Raw genomic sequence first — 12,861 nt, 5'->3', positions numbered from 1 at the left:
TGCATTAAAATACCTTTTCATAAAGAAGACTCAAGTTCCACTGCATGCAAGTCAAATCACATTAAATAGGCTGGGTAACAGCCATTCAGGATTCTCGCAGTACGTTCAAACCTCTATAAGGCTATGTGAGCAGCATGTCAGCAGCAGTGTTGATAAAAGATGGCAAAAAAGGTGTGTTTACACACACCCATACACTCCCCTTCCCAAAACACACCTCCAGTGCTTTCGAGTTCTGGATTCCTTGTGCAAGGAATAGAGTGAGTGGGTAAAACACACCCTACACACTTCCTCTAAACAGTGGACTGATATGACAGTTTGTGAACAGAAAGACAAGTACAGGACTGCTGAACTGAAGGCAACAGGGCCCAGATTCAATTTCATCTACTGTATTCTCTGGTTTTCATGGCTACAGAACTAGATAAATCAACTTTTTATCAAGGGACAAATAGTCCCATGGGAAAGGACCCAAGTTTCTCTCCTTATCAAACTTACACAAACCAACTTGCTGCCTGTCTGTATTTGGAATTTCTACTTGACTCCAATTCATGTGTCAAAATGAGCAGTTTTGTTTCCAAAGCTACTTGTTCAGTGACAGATCAAAAGTGACAAGAAAGACAGCTGCCAACCTTAAAGCTAACACACAAAATGGTTTTGGTCAAGCTGATCTGAAAGTAATTCTGAACTGATAAAGAAAACACAAACTGACTGGATTCCATCATTTATAAAGCACAAATAAAAGGGCAACCATAGCTACCAATTCCACTTATGATATTGTGGTTTTACCCCTTTGTTTTCACACAACTGATCAGTCTGCAAAAACTTCCAAGGACAAGTGCACTGAACCTTGCAGAAAATGCAAAAGAAAAAAAGCAATAAGGGCAGTGACATACATGTGGGTTTTTTATTTCTGTATGCAATGTAATGTTTAGGCACGTTGTTTGGGACGCCTTCTAAAATAAATCATTGGCCATTGTTTAGAATATCCTTTTGGCTTTAAATACTGGTCAGGAAAACAAATGATGTAAAAATAAATGAATATGACTAATACAGAAACAAAAATGGTTTTGCGTCTAAAAGTGCAGGAGTATTTTAACCCTTTCACCAGACAATGTGGCAATATACAGTATATTGCTTCTGTTTGTTTGAGAAGGCTGTTGGAATTTTACACTGACATAGAAAATTATAAATTACACAGAATTAGTTTCCATAATCACTATATATATACACAAACCAGCTGTGAAAAAAACTGGTTTAGAACATATAAATGAAAGCCTCACACAGATCAGTACAGTGAAATTACCAATTAACATGCTCTGCTGCCAAAATTTGTATTAAAAACACTATTTACTTTTAAAATGCAGGTACTGTAATTACATTAGCAGCATGAGCATTTCTTTTACTTGACTTGTCTAAAAGGATTATAGCGTTTTAAATACGCAGATTGTTCTGAAATGTTCCATTGTATAATGCTTGGTATTAAACTAAATCTTGGTGAACTGTTTAAAGGCAGGTGAACCACTTAAACACAACAAGCCATGTGCACTCCAAATATTCTAGTGTTTCACCTGGAAGGTATTGTTTCAAGCAAACTAGACTTAACAGAACATATGGCTTTACAGTAACATCAATTTGTCAACTAAGCTGTTGCAATAAATACTTAAAATCTCTACCAATAGACTTACATTTTTTGATCTGTTTTGAACAATACAGAAAACAATTACCAATTAAAAAACCTGTTGTAAAATGTTGAACACCAAAAAATTCTTATTTAAATCACTTTTGTAAGCTAAACCAACCAAAATAACATTTATAGGGCATTTAAGTTTCAGAAAAAACATGAATTTTCTTTTTCTTTTTTACAAGGTGAAAAATGTAAGAAAACTCCTAAATACTTTGGTCACACTAATCGTCAAATAGTTATGTCTCAAATACATTAGATTTTTGTATTCACTTTTTTATAAAACTATTCTTACAGCCATTTTAACTATAGTAACACTACTGTCATCATTACATGGGTAGCAGGATCTTATTTCACAGGCCCCCCATTATTTAGAACAATACAATATAAACATACACAAAAATTATTGGTATTTCTCAATGTGCAATATTTTTACACTTATGAATATCTGTACAATGTCTTAAAATCTAGAATATAAATGTTGCTGGTCCTGATTCCTTGCGAAATTAGTGCAGCAGTGACTGGCTTCAACAGGGTCTAGATGATATCCTCAAGAAACACTCAAACATCTGGACATCAGTTCTTTCTCTTCAGCCAAGGTAGTAGACATCACATATCATACAGGGCCATTAACAGATGCCTCTCCTAAATGGGCATGTTGATCAGTCCTAAGAGGCCAAAAAAGAGATTTAAGTACACAAGAAAGATTCAAAGAAAATTCAGGTAGGTGCAATAAAAACCAAACCAAAAACCAACAACCCCACATCCTGTGCAGCACAACCTATGAACTGTAGGAAGGAAATGTGCTAATAACATCCTCATCTAAATTATCTTCTGCAGTCCAGCATTTCTGGAGTCCTCATTTCCTCATTAAATATAGCACTCATTTAACTGAGCATACCATTGAAGAATGTGTGGCTTTCATTAACTGAGATAATAAGTCATCTCTAGAGATGTGGTATCTCAGAGAATTACTAATAAATAGCACGTTTCTGATACTTATCCAAATCTTACTCTGTGAAGCAAAATGCGATACCAGGAGTATTTAAGGTTGCACTGGAAAGCCAGCAGCTAAGATAAAACAGGAAAAACATCAGCATCTTAAATAATTTCTTTATTCATCTAATCTACAAAGAGCCTTTCACAAATACTTTGAATGCCAGTCCACCAGGATGAAACATTCGTGAGGTATGGAGGAAAATGGAGAACAAACCTACAAGAGTGAAAACAGTAACAGTATATACATTTCTAGATAAAAGTTTAGTGCGAACATGGGCTCAGTTGCTCCGGACTGGCACAAAGAGAACAAACCAGTGCATGAAGACATTAAAAATATGCAAGCAACAGAGGCAAAAAAAAAAAAAAAAATCCCAATTTCCACTCAGTGCAAGTCTATGGAATACATCTGAAGATTCTCTAAAAGAATGCAAATATCGCTTGAAACTACGGATTAGGAAAGTTAACTGTAACTCCTGTTCTCTGATGGTGGACATCACAAAGAAGCCACTCTGGGGTCTGTGCTCTACATGCACATGGCAAGCAGGAGCCCCCTAGCTAAGTCTTTGGCTGCTAAGCTCTAAAAACACTTTTTAAAAAACATATGTAAATATTAGAAAAAACACAGCACTAGACAAAAGCAAACACTTTTTAGACAAACCTGGAAGGCAAGAAACAAATGTTGCATGGACAGGAAGTGTGACAGCGCACAACCATCAGTCATTTATTAACTGGAAAAAAGTCCATGATAGAACAGGGTTCCTAGCAGAGACCACCACTGCTAGCCACCAGCCAGAGACCTACCTAGGGGAGTCCCTCCACTAGTCATACGTACGTGGAGCCCAAAAGCACCATTAGGTTTATCTTTGTATTTATCCTGTGCTTATGAGGACCTACTCCAACAGCCACCTATAGAGAAAGTTCTGAGCTTTGCTGAAGCCACCAGGAGTCAGTGAAAGGAGTTCAAGATTTCCCACAACCTAGAGACAATCTAGCAAACTGCTAGCTCTGAGAACCCTCTGTTGGTTCAGACAAGCATCTTCACTCAAAAGGTGATCACCTAGTACCCAAGGACTTTTTCCCTACAATATAATGCTTAGCAGCATTTAAAAAATAGTGTCTTGATAAAGACAGCATCTCTAGGAGACACTGTGAAAGTTTTTGGGTTTCCCACTAAATAGACAGGGTTGTTGGTTTTTTTTTTCTCTCGTTTTTTCTTCTTGATCAAGTCTGAGATTTATGCAGAGAAGTTAGAAGAAAGGAACCAGTTAAATACTGGCTCATAAACAAGTCTTAAAACCCAAAATCTAAATTTGTCAAGCATGCTTCCATCTTTCTAGTCTATCTATAGTATAATCAGAACATGGAGTAGTTCTGTGCATCAGCTCACTACTCTAACTTAGTAATATTCTCACAAAACAGAATGGGGATATTTACAACTTCCTGCAAGAAAAATATACCTTTGATGACTCAAGAGTGTTAGAATCAACTGAAAATTCAACTTGCAAGAATTCAATAAAATAAAAGCAAGCACATTTTTTGACTGAGCTAAATTCAATCTCTTTAGATCAATCCTATTAAAAAAGCATACAAACTGCTATTTAGAGAATTGAAAGCATCCTTGAATGCAGTTACCTCTGCTCTGGATTGCTGTTAGTAGGCTGAAGACCTGAAGGGACCTCTTCTGCAACCTCTGTATTCTCTTCTACTACATATTTACAAGAAGGATCCTGCGAGGTAGTCAATTTTCCTTCCTCACTTAAAGAACAAAACAAAAGCAAAAGGTTATTTAATGTATCTAACTTTAAAGTTTATTTTTAGGGCATTTCAGGGAACAGAAGAAAACTGAGACGGGTCCATATTTCACATGCAAATGGATTTTAAGTTATGATTGCAACATGAAGATCAAGCACATGGCTTTACAGACTTTACAAACACCTAATGATGCACTGGTGTTTACATTCCATTAAAACTTGACCGGATAAAAGGGCAGGAAACACAGTGATTGCAAATAAGATCAGAAAGGAAAAAAGGAATGTACGTGATGCCTGAAGTGGTAACAATCATGATCCTTTACTATACATACCGATAGGATTTCAACACTCTGAAGCCAGAAGTATGCAAAAATGGAAGAAAGTATAAAAGAAATTCAAGATTCCCTCAGAAACTGGCATTAATAAAGTCTGTCCATGAAACATTCCAGCAAAATCATTAACTCATCACTATCTTTCATAATAAACTTCCTAGTAACTCCACAGTGAATACGATGTACTGTTTACAGGGTACAAAGACTGCAGCCCAGTCTACTTCACAAACTTCCTCTTATAGACAAAAACAAAGTTCAGTGAAAAAGCTGTACACTCACACTATGTGAGACAGTACCACGTAACCAGGCAGCTTCAAAAGTCATTAGCAAACCTTCTGGTTTGCCTCTAAACCCAAACTTTCCTGCTTCTCTATTCCACCCTCTTCCACCTCAACCACGCCATTACGAGCGAACTAAAATACAAATTTGAGCATATATACCTGCAAGAGATAGTTATAAAGTAGCTCTGAAGTAGACAAACATCAATCTTATACCTCTGTGGCAACAAATCTATTTATTCAAGAAGTGCCAATCTCCTCTGCTGGTTTTCTTCCTATTCTCACAGTTCTCCTTTCCATGGATCCTTTAAATTTCAATGAATCCTTCTCTTTTCTCCTTCTATCCTGCAGAGCCTGCAAAAATACTGTCTTTTGCATTGCAATCTCTCATCAGGTTTTCCCCATCTAATCTCCCCATCTTATTTGCCTTGATACTCTTCGCATTCCTTCCAAATAAAATATTTGTCACCATCACCATCAAAAGTGATGCCCTAGTTTTTTTGTTTTTTGTTTTTTTGTTTTTTTTAAGAGGCAGTCTCTGCTAGCATTCTTCCTCCTTGTTCTCCACTCTGAACTAAGTTCAGAAATCACATATTTGTCCTTTGCTGATTTCCACAAATTAACTACTGCACTTATATATCCCCTCAGTGTTGACTTCAACACCAACAATTTTCTATTGACAGAAACCTAGATAAAGCTGGAGTCTGGAAGCATCCACTTTGAAAGGCAAACAGGTCAGAGTAGGACTTCCCCTCACTACTCTAACTGTCCCTTAATTTAGGCCTTTTCCCAGCAAGTTGGTTTAAAAAAAATGCCAAATGAGCATTGAATCACTACAAAGCTGCATATCTCTATCAGAGTCTCCACTTTAAGACCTCATGTCTGCGCCCCCTTGTATGTTTATTTGACATCTCCCTTCAAAATCAAGCTCCCAGAGTCCCCATTACTAGAAGCTGTGCAAGCAGAGCACCTGGTAATCTCATCCGGGCTCCCTTTCCCATAAAAGATTGGAATGAATAAACTTTCAAGGTCCCTTCTGACTGGGGCAATTCCATCATATTGCCTCCCTTTGTACCTCTATGTCCTTTTAACTACAGTTCCAGCAGGTAACCCCATGAAGGTAGGCAGGAACTGTCACCAGATGCTGTCTCCTCCTTAGTTTTCGCACCAGTATCACAAATCACACAACTTGAAAGCGCATATGAAATAAACTAGTCTAAAGACACCATGGATAACTAAACAAATGTGTAAACATCTAAGAGACCATGTAAAAGCACTGTGTAAAAGACAGAACAAACTGGAGAGCAGACACATCATTTACTAAATCAGCTATGCACTATGGATGGCTTCACGTGACATCGATCTGCACGGAGTCCCAACACTTCTCCAAAGTGCTGTGGTTCATTCCTCTATCAATGCCATTTGATTTAGAAGCACTGTGCAGTCACAGATTTTCCCTCCTCTGTGCTGAAAAACCATCAGAAGTTAAGTTACCCAGATAATCAAAAGGATGGAAATAAGAATGATGGAAAGCTGTTCAGTTTTCAAGGTCTATTCATTTTGGATGGTTCAGGAATTGTCTCCTACCATTAACAAAGTAAATTAATTTATACAACAGGCAATATAAGGAGTAACACTGGAAAAGTTTCTTATACTGGAATTGATTCGGGAGGGTCTTTTTAAACAACTTCGAAGACATACTGACAATTTCATTTTGGTATTTAAAGCTAGAATAGGGACAGATACTAGGAAGTTATTCTAAAAGAATGAGAAGAGGGCTGCATGTCAAAATGCTCTAGCAGTTTGTTCCAATTTGTCAACATCAGGGTGGAGGCAGGATACATCAGCTTCAAGAAAGACAAAATTTTGCACGTTATACTGTTTGTAGCCTATGTTTCCCTACATAAATATTTGATACTGAATAAACACTTGATCATTAAATCTGAGATCACGGTATCTTAATAGATGGCATGGATTAGACAACACTGAAATGTGCTGTATTCTCATAAAAGGATCACAGTGTTGATATACATATAATATACAATTTCAGCATGTTGTAAGACATTTATTCCTGAATCTTTGTATCAGAAGATAACAAAATTAAGTTGTTCTTCTTCCAGTTAGTCTAGAATTCCATGTGCCACCTGTAGTCCAGAACAGATTTCACGCCATTGTGCATACCACCAACAGTGATCTCCCCAAGTGTCTGTTGAGCTACAATCAAAAGCAGTGCCTGGCTGGCCTTCAACTTCTGTCTTTTATCCTCCTGGATGAAAATAATGAAATTCCAATCCAAATTCTAGGAATTCTGTGCAAATTTTAAAAGCTTAGTTTTGATGGGCAATGTTAAAAGAACTGTATATGAAAAATGCAAAGTAATGTGCATCAGGGACAAAAGCTGAGTCAGTCATCTGCTAACAACCTTCCACTGAAACTAAGGCTTGATAAGCAAAGTCGCATGTTACAGTAACACATTAGGAGTCAAATTTCAAAACAATTACTTTGAAAGGTTTCTAGTTAAAGCCTCAGGAATCATCACTTTAAAAGAACCCTCTCTGATGATACAGTGTTCTATTTACATGGTGGGAAGACAATAAATAGGCATTCTTACCTTTTGAAAACGGCAGTTTCAGTTTTAGCATCTACAGTTAGGCTCAGTGTCTCCTTCATGCTGCCATTCATGACTGTCTCGGTTACCTTGTCTGCGTTTTCCACATCATCCTCTCCATCTGAGCTGGCCTCCATAGCAACACTTGCTGGGGCTGCAAGTAGATAGAGAAGCAATTTAGTACATGGCTGGTCATATTTCTATTTCATATGCAAGCACATATATCTCAAGAACAGTATATCTGCAGTTCTGCACACTTGGATCCTTCCTTACGGAGAACGTCACCTTTCTCCAAGTGCCACATAGGGAGTATTACTTACAGATGACTTAAGAAAAAGGCAGAGTCTGTAACTTTTTTCATTTTGACTGACAATGGTTACTGCAACAGTTTGGCCTAAAAAAGGCCTTGGTAGGATTACAGTGAAAAATTATTTTTCTGTACAGTCACATTCATGACAAGTCTACACAGTACAAATATGACTCCAAGCTTCCAAGTACTGGCAAATCTTTGAGAAGTCCAGTCTGCCTGGACTTCTCACATGCACTTCTTGCTCTCTCTGGTAATAATAGATACAAAAAAAAAAAAAACATTAAAATATTTTTGTCCTTTTAACTGGTTCGTACACATAGAACAAAAAATTAGGGCATGCATTAGTGAAGGTGGCTTAGACAGGCATGAGCAGGAAGGAGAAATTTGAACATATTGAGGCTACAGACCTACTGCCACAGGACAAGAGTGGAGGCTACCATTCTTTTTGGGCATCAGCTCAGCTAAATGCTGACACAAATGAGAAGACTGTCTAACAGAACAAACTTTGCTTCCTTGTAATGCTCTTCTGTTCATGATGTGCAGACTTTTTAGAGGTATCAGTAACACCGGCTCTTATTTTAAATTGGAAACTACTTCAAATAGCCTATAAATTCTTTGAAAAGTGACTTAATACCTGCCAGAACAGCAGCAGAGCCAGAGAATAGTCTCTGGAAACCTAAAATTTAAAAGTTCAGGGAGATTTTTCTTGTGTACGATTCCTATAATCAAGCCATTTGCATTTGGGAACGCAGTTTTACTTACTCTCTAACTGTGTTGTAAGAGTAGTTGCATTTGCGCTCAAGGGATCACCTGGATCTGTGTTTGTTTCCATTTCCACAGGAGAATTACTTCTTAAAGAGTCTTTTGAGCTTCAAGTAGAACAAAAAAAACTTTAGAAACATTTCTGAATATCAAAATGAAGTGTTCTTAAACAGTATTAGTTCTCAATGAAAGCTGTAAGGCCTAGAACTATACCAAAACTCAATTACAGCAAGTTTGTTTCTAGGAGTGCTGGAAAGCCATGCTAAATAGAAGTTGAGTAATGGAAAATGCACCAGAACTGAGCTGAGGGTGTTTGATGGTCATTTTATTTTTATTTGATTTTGTTACATTACAGGTACTAGAGGACATGTCCCTAGTAACTAAGGCATACAGGTATCATCAGCTCCTTGCAGTGTTTCCAAATATTTTTAACTGTTTTGCTAAATGCATTTTTCCAACTTGATAGCTCTCTGTTGAGACTGCCAGTGTAGTCATGAACCACTACAAAAGTGATTTCACTACTTGATTTTATATATTGTACAGCTACAAGTTTTTAATTCTAAAGGAACTCAGATGACAAGATTCAGCCACTTGAAAAACATCTCACCATTGAGAGAATCTTTTCTATCCAGTAATGTGGCAACTCCAAGTCTTCATTTTCTAGGCCCTTAATCTGGTTATCAATTTACCTGCCTCAGTCATGAAACAACACTGTTATGTTGAAAAAAAATCATACTTTTATATCTGAGCTGTTTTAATGCCCAGACAAGAAGTGAAAAGCCAGACGTATAAAAGCTAAGTCTTCCAATACGAGAAAGAATTAGTTCCTGACTGTCAATATTTGGCAACTCAAAACTTACACCTATTTAAGTAGGTATACATACAAGACTACAGTAGAGTGTAGAGTTCAATCCAAAAAAAAGAACAGTGTTATCTTGGGTGTTCTCAAAACTGTGCAGAACTACTTAACCTAGTTATCACAACTGCCTAACAATACAAAACTAAAAAAAAAAACCCCCCCAAAAAAAAAAAAAAAAACCAAACAGAACACTACTACCCACCCGTCCTGGAAAGGGACATCATACAGACACATGCTGTTGGAACACACGGTGCTCTTCAGACACCTCACATACACCAGCAACTCAGGCTTATGTAGAGAGGGACATGCCCAAAAACCAAACTCACCTTGAATAACTGACATTCTTACCTCAAAGACGATGTGAAGTCAGAAAAGGAAGCCCAGCCAGTTTCTTTAGCAGGCACAGGTGCTTCATTACTCCACACAGCAGAGCCAACAGAATCCAGACTGGCACCATGTGCAGTCTCCATGGGTACATCAAAGTTTGCTGACCAGTTAGGTGCTGAAAAAACATCATTAAGTTCATTAGGAACAAATCTCTGTAAAGAACATAAGTGCACATATGCCTAACACACTGATTCTCTCTATGTACATTCCATAAAGAGAAGCAAGAGTCATAACTAGACTTGAAAGCACATGCAGAAAAATCCTGTACTTCCTGTTAAAAAATCAATGTATTCCCTAAAAGGAAAATTCTGCTAGTAAGGCAGAATTTTAAGACAGTAATTCAGAGTACTCTGCTATGAAAAAAAGTTTATCTGAAGAACAAAACTAATAAAACATAATAAATCACAAGTACAATCCCACTTTATCCTTCAAATTAATCTGAGTATTTGCTACCATTTTTCAAACTCATTTCTATAATAATGACAACTGTAAGAGTTCTCACCCCTTTTTCAATTTTTTCCAATAATTTCTCATGCACTAACACCATTGCTAAGTTTCAGAAAAGTTTAAGGCATTTTAAAACTTAAAATATTTATTGATATTTTAAATTTGGGAGCAACTGTGAATAGCATCTAATTTAGGATAGGTCAATTCAAAATACTTCACCTACCCAAGGGAAACATGTTTTTCTTTAACACTTACATACAAAAAAACAGGCTGAAAAGGAAGCTCTGACTAGCAATTAGAAATTCCAACCCAGGCAGATATGGGAGGAGACCCACATGGATCAAAACTTGTTTGACACACAGATGCCAACGACACCAATCTGACAAAAGAAAAGAAAACCCTTAACTTTTCCTTCTAATTTAATTCCTTACAGTCTAGATAAACACAGGGCTTTTATTTGCAGACATTGCCAGTTTAACAAAAGCCAGTTTAATCTTGACTTGAATGTGAAAACTTTTCAACTTATTACATCAGTTAAGATTCCATGTAAGAGTCTCCTGATGTGTATCCTTCATTCACATTTGAAACCAGACCAAGGCAAATCCACTTAGCTTCTGTAGGAAGCCTTCTAAAAGAGCATTGTTTGACAAAAAGCTGGCCTGAAAGGCTTCCAGTAAAAATACCATCTTTGGGGTCTGGATTGTAAAATATTAGGCTTTTGTAGGCACTCAGTACTTAAAAATGAGTATTTGATCCTCCCCTTTCTGACTACTCCTCCTTTTTTAAACTCTTGGAGAGTAGAAACATGAATTTTAGACAGAGTAAGTAATTTAAGACATGTAAGGAATTCAAACTTCTCAATACATGCATGCTCTGAGGCAAGTGGGAAAGACTACTTTAAGACAGTTGGAATAAAAGCAGTCAATGAGCAAAATCCTACAAAAATCAAGCTGCTATATCTAACAATTTCCTACAACCCAAAGCAGCAGGGGGAAAAGCTACGTACGTTCACTTAAGTCTACTTCCATTTTGTCCTCTGTACTGGTGTGGGATTCGAACAAGTCTTGTTTAGTTCCATCCTCTTCTTCAGAATCTGTACTTTCTTCACTGTCTGTACTGCCAGAACTTCAAACACAAAGAGAGAGTTTATATTCTGTTTTTAGTGTAACACCCTGGGCACAATGAAATACTGCAGAGTTTCAGGATAGAGAGAATTACAATTATTTCTGAAAGATTGCCTGAGGTATAATTTTTAGCTCTTATTATTCCCCTCATTTCTCTCTCAAAGAAACAAGGCTTAAGATTTTTCACTTGATCACATGAAGAGGCTTTCAGTAGATACTGAAGAAGGCTGAACAACCCCAAGTTTTGGGGACTAGATGCTCCTCTCAATGCATTTTCTTTTGTCCACAGCCATACTGGTACTGTGTAGTGAGGACAGCAAGGTCTAATAGAGGTGTGGAGCTGGGATGCCTCATCTAAAGTAAGGACAGCTGGGCCAATTTAAAGGCAAAAGGAAAGAAGACACAGCAGGGAAAAAACACCAACAAGCTACAAAAGCCAAAGTGTATCTTCTGCAAATTATGGCTGGAAAATGAAGCACTAGAGCCACATCTCCACTCATTTCTCCACAGAATGGAAATGCCTAGTTATGCTGGACAGTCTGTACTAGCAGACAGACTGAACCAGAGGACAGGTGCATTACTGCAGGCTCACTACACAGTTATTTGGATGAGAAACATCCTTCTCACCTGGAACGCCTCTGGGACTCTGGTGCAAATGAAATATGTTTTTCTTCCCAAATGTCTTCTTCATCAGAGCCACCATCATCAAACTGCTGTATCCGCTCCTTACAGCAAGCCTCAAACAAGGCTATATTGCCCTAAATACAGCAAAAATATAAAATCCACATTACATTAGTAAACATCTTGAAAATACATGACTATTCTGAAAAGAATCAATCATAAGCATTTCTCTAAAAGCAGCAGAAAACCAGAATGCCTTAATTTAAAACTTGTCAAGCAAATGTGCAGTGCTGCTTGTTTTACTTGGCAACTAACAAGCTGAGTGGACCAAAGAACACTTAGGAGCTTCTATCATGTTTAAAAATGGGATGTGGGAGTGACCTCAAAGAGCTTTCCAGACAACTAGAGCACAAAGTACTCCAGCTTTATTTTCTGTAGTGGAGGATATTTTAGCTCAGCTAACAAATAATGTCAAGGTTCAGAGACTCTGTCATTACTTTCCTGTCACTACAATCTCACTGAAGATTTAAAAAGCTTCTAATCTTAAAACACAAGTGTGCAACATGCACAAATCAGATCTAAGAACAATCTTAAACCCAGCTATACATTTTACAAGCAATTCTGCTTAATACTTATCTAAAGAACAATAATAATGTCTTCCAATTATGATATGGGAATAAGGCTAGGGTAATTATTTTCCAGTGA

The 12,861-nt window shown here is 37.3% G+C and overlaps 1 protein-coding gene across 5 annotated transcripts in view; it reads right to left on the bottom strand.

The window, feature by feature from the left end:
- Nucleotides 1–877: 877 nt before the first annotated feature.
- Nucleotides 878–12,861, bottom strand: part of PPP6R3 (protein phosphatase 6 regulatory subunit 3) — a 50,429-nt gene continuing 38,445 nt past the window's right edge. For 4 of the 5 annotated variants that reach the window (XM_062494190.1, XM_062494188.1, XM_062494192.1 and 1 more), the window contains 7 exons: nucleotides 12,163–12,293; nucleotides 11,418–11,536; nucleotides 9,926–10,079; nucleotides 8,719–8,825; nucleotides 7,650–7,800; nucleotides 4,310–4,432; nucleotides 878–2,346 (listed from right to left, as the gene is read on the bottom strand). In XM_062494190.1, the coding sequence (XP_062350174.1) occupies nucleotides 2,295–2,346; nucleotides 4,310–4,432; nucleotides 7,650–7,800; nucleotides 8,719–8,825; nucleotides 9,926–10,079; nucleotides 11,418–11,536; nucleotides 12,163–12,293 (837 nt within the window). In that variant the 3' untranslated portion in view covers nucleotides 878–2,294. Of the gene's footprint in view, nucleotides 2,347–4,309; nucleotides 4,433–4,760; nucleotides 4,779–7,649; nucleotides 7,801–8,718; nucleotides 8,826–9,925; nucleotides 10,080–11,417; nucleotides 11,537–12,162; nucleotides 12,294–12,861 lie in introns of all 5 variants that reach the window. The other variant, XM_062494189.1, reaches the window with a different exon arrangement.

The sequence above is a fragment of the Cinclus cinclus genome, chromosome 6 (assembly GCF_963662255.1).
Source record: "Cinclus cinclus chromosome 6, bCinCin1.1, whole genome shotgun sequence".
Lineage (NCBI taxonomy): Eukaryota > Metazoa > Chordata > Aves > Passeriformes > Cinclidae > Cinclus > Cinclus cinclus.
The sequence above is the reverse complement of the archived record's forward strand: the minus strand, read 5'-3'. Positions and strand labels throughout refer to the sequence as shown.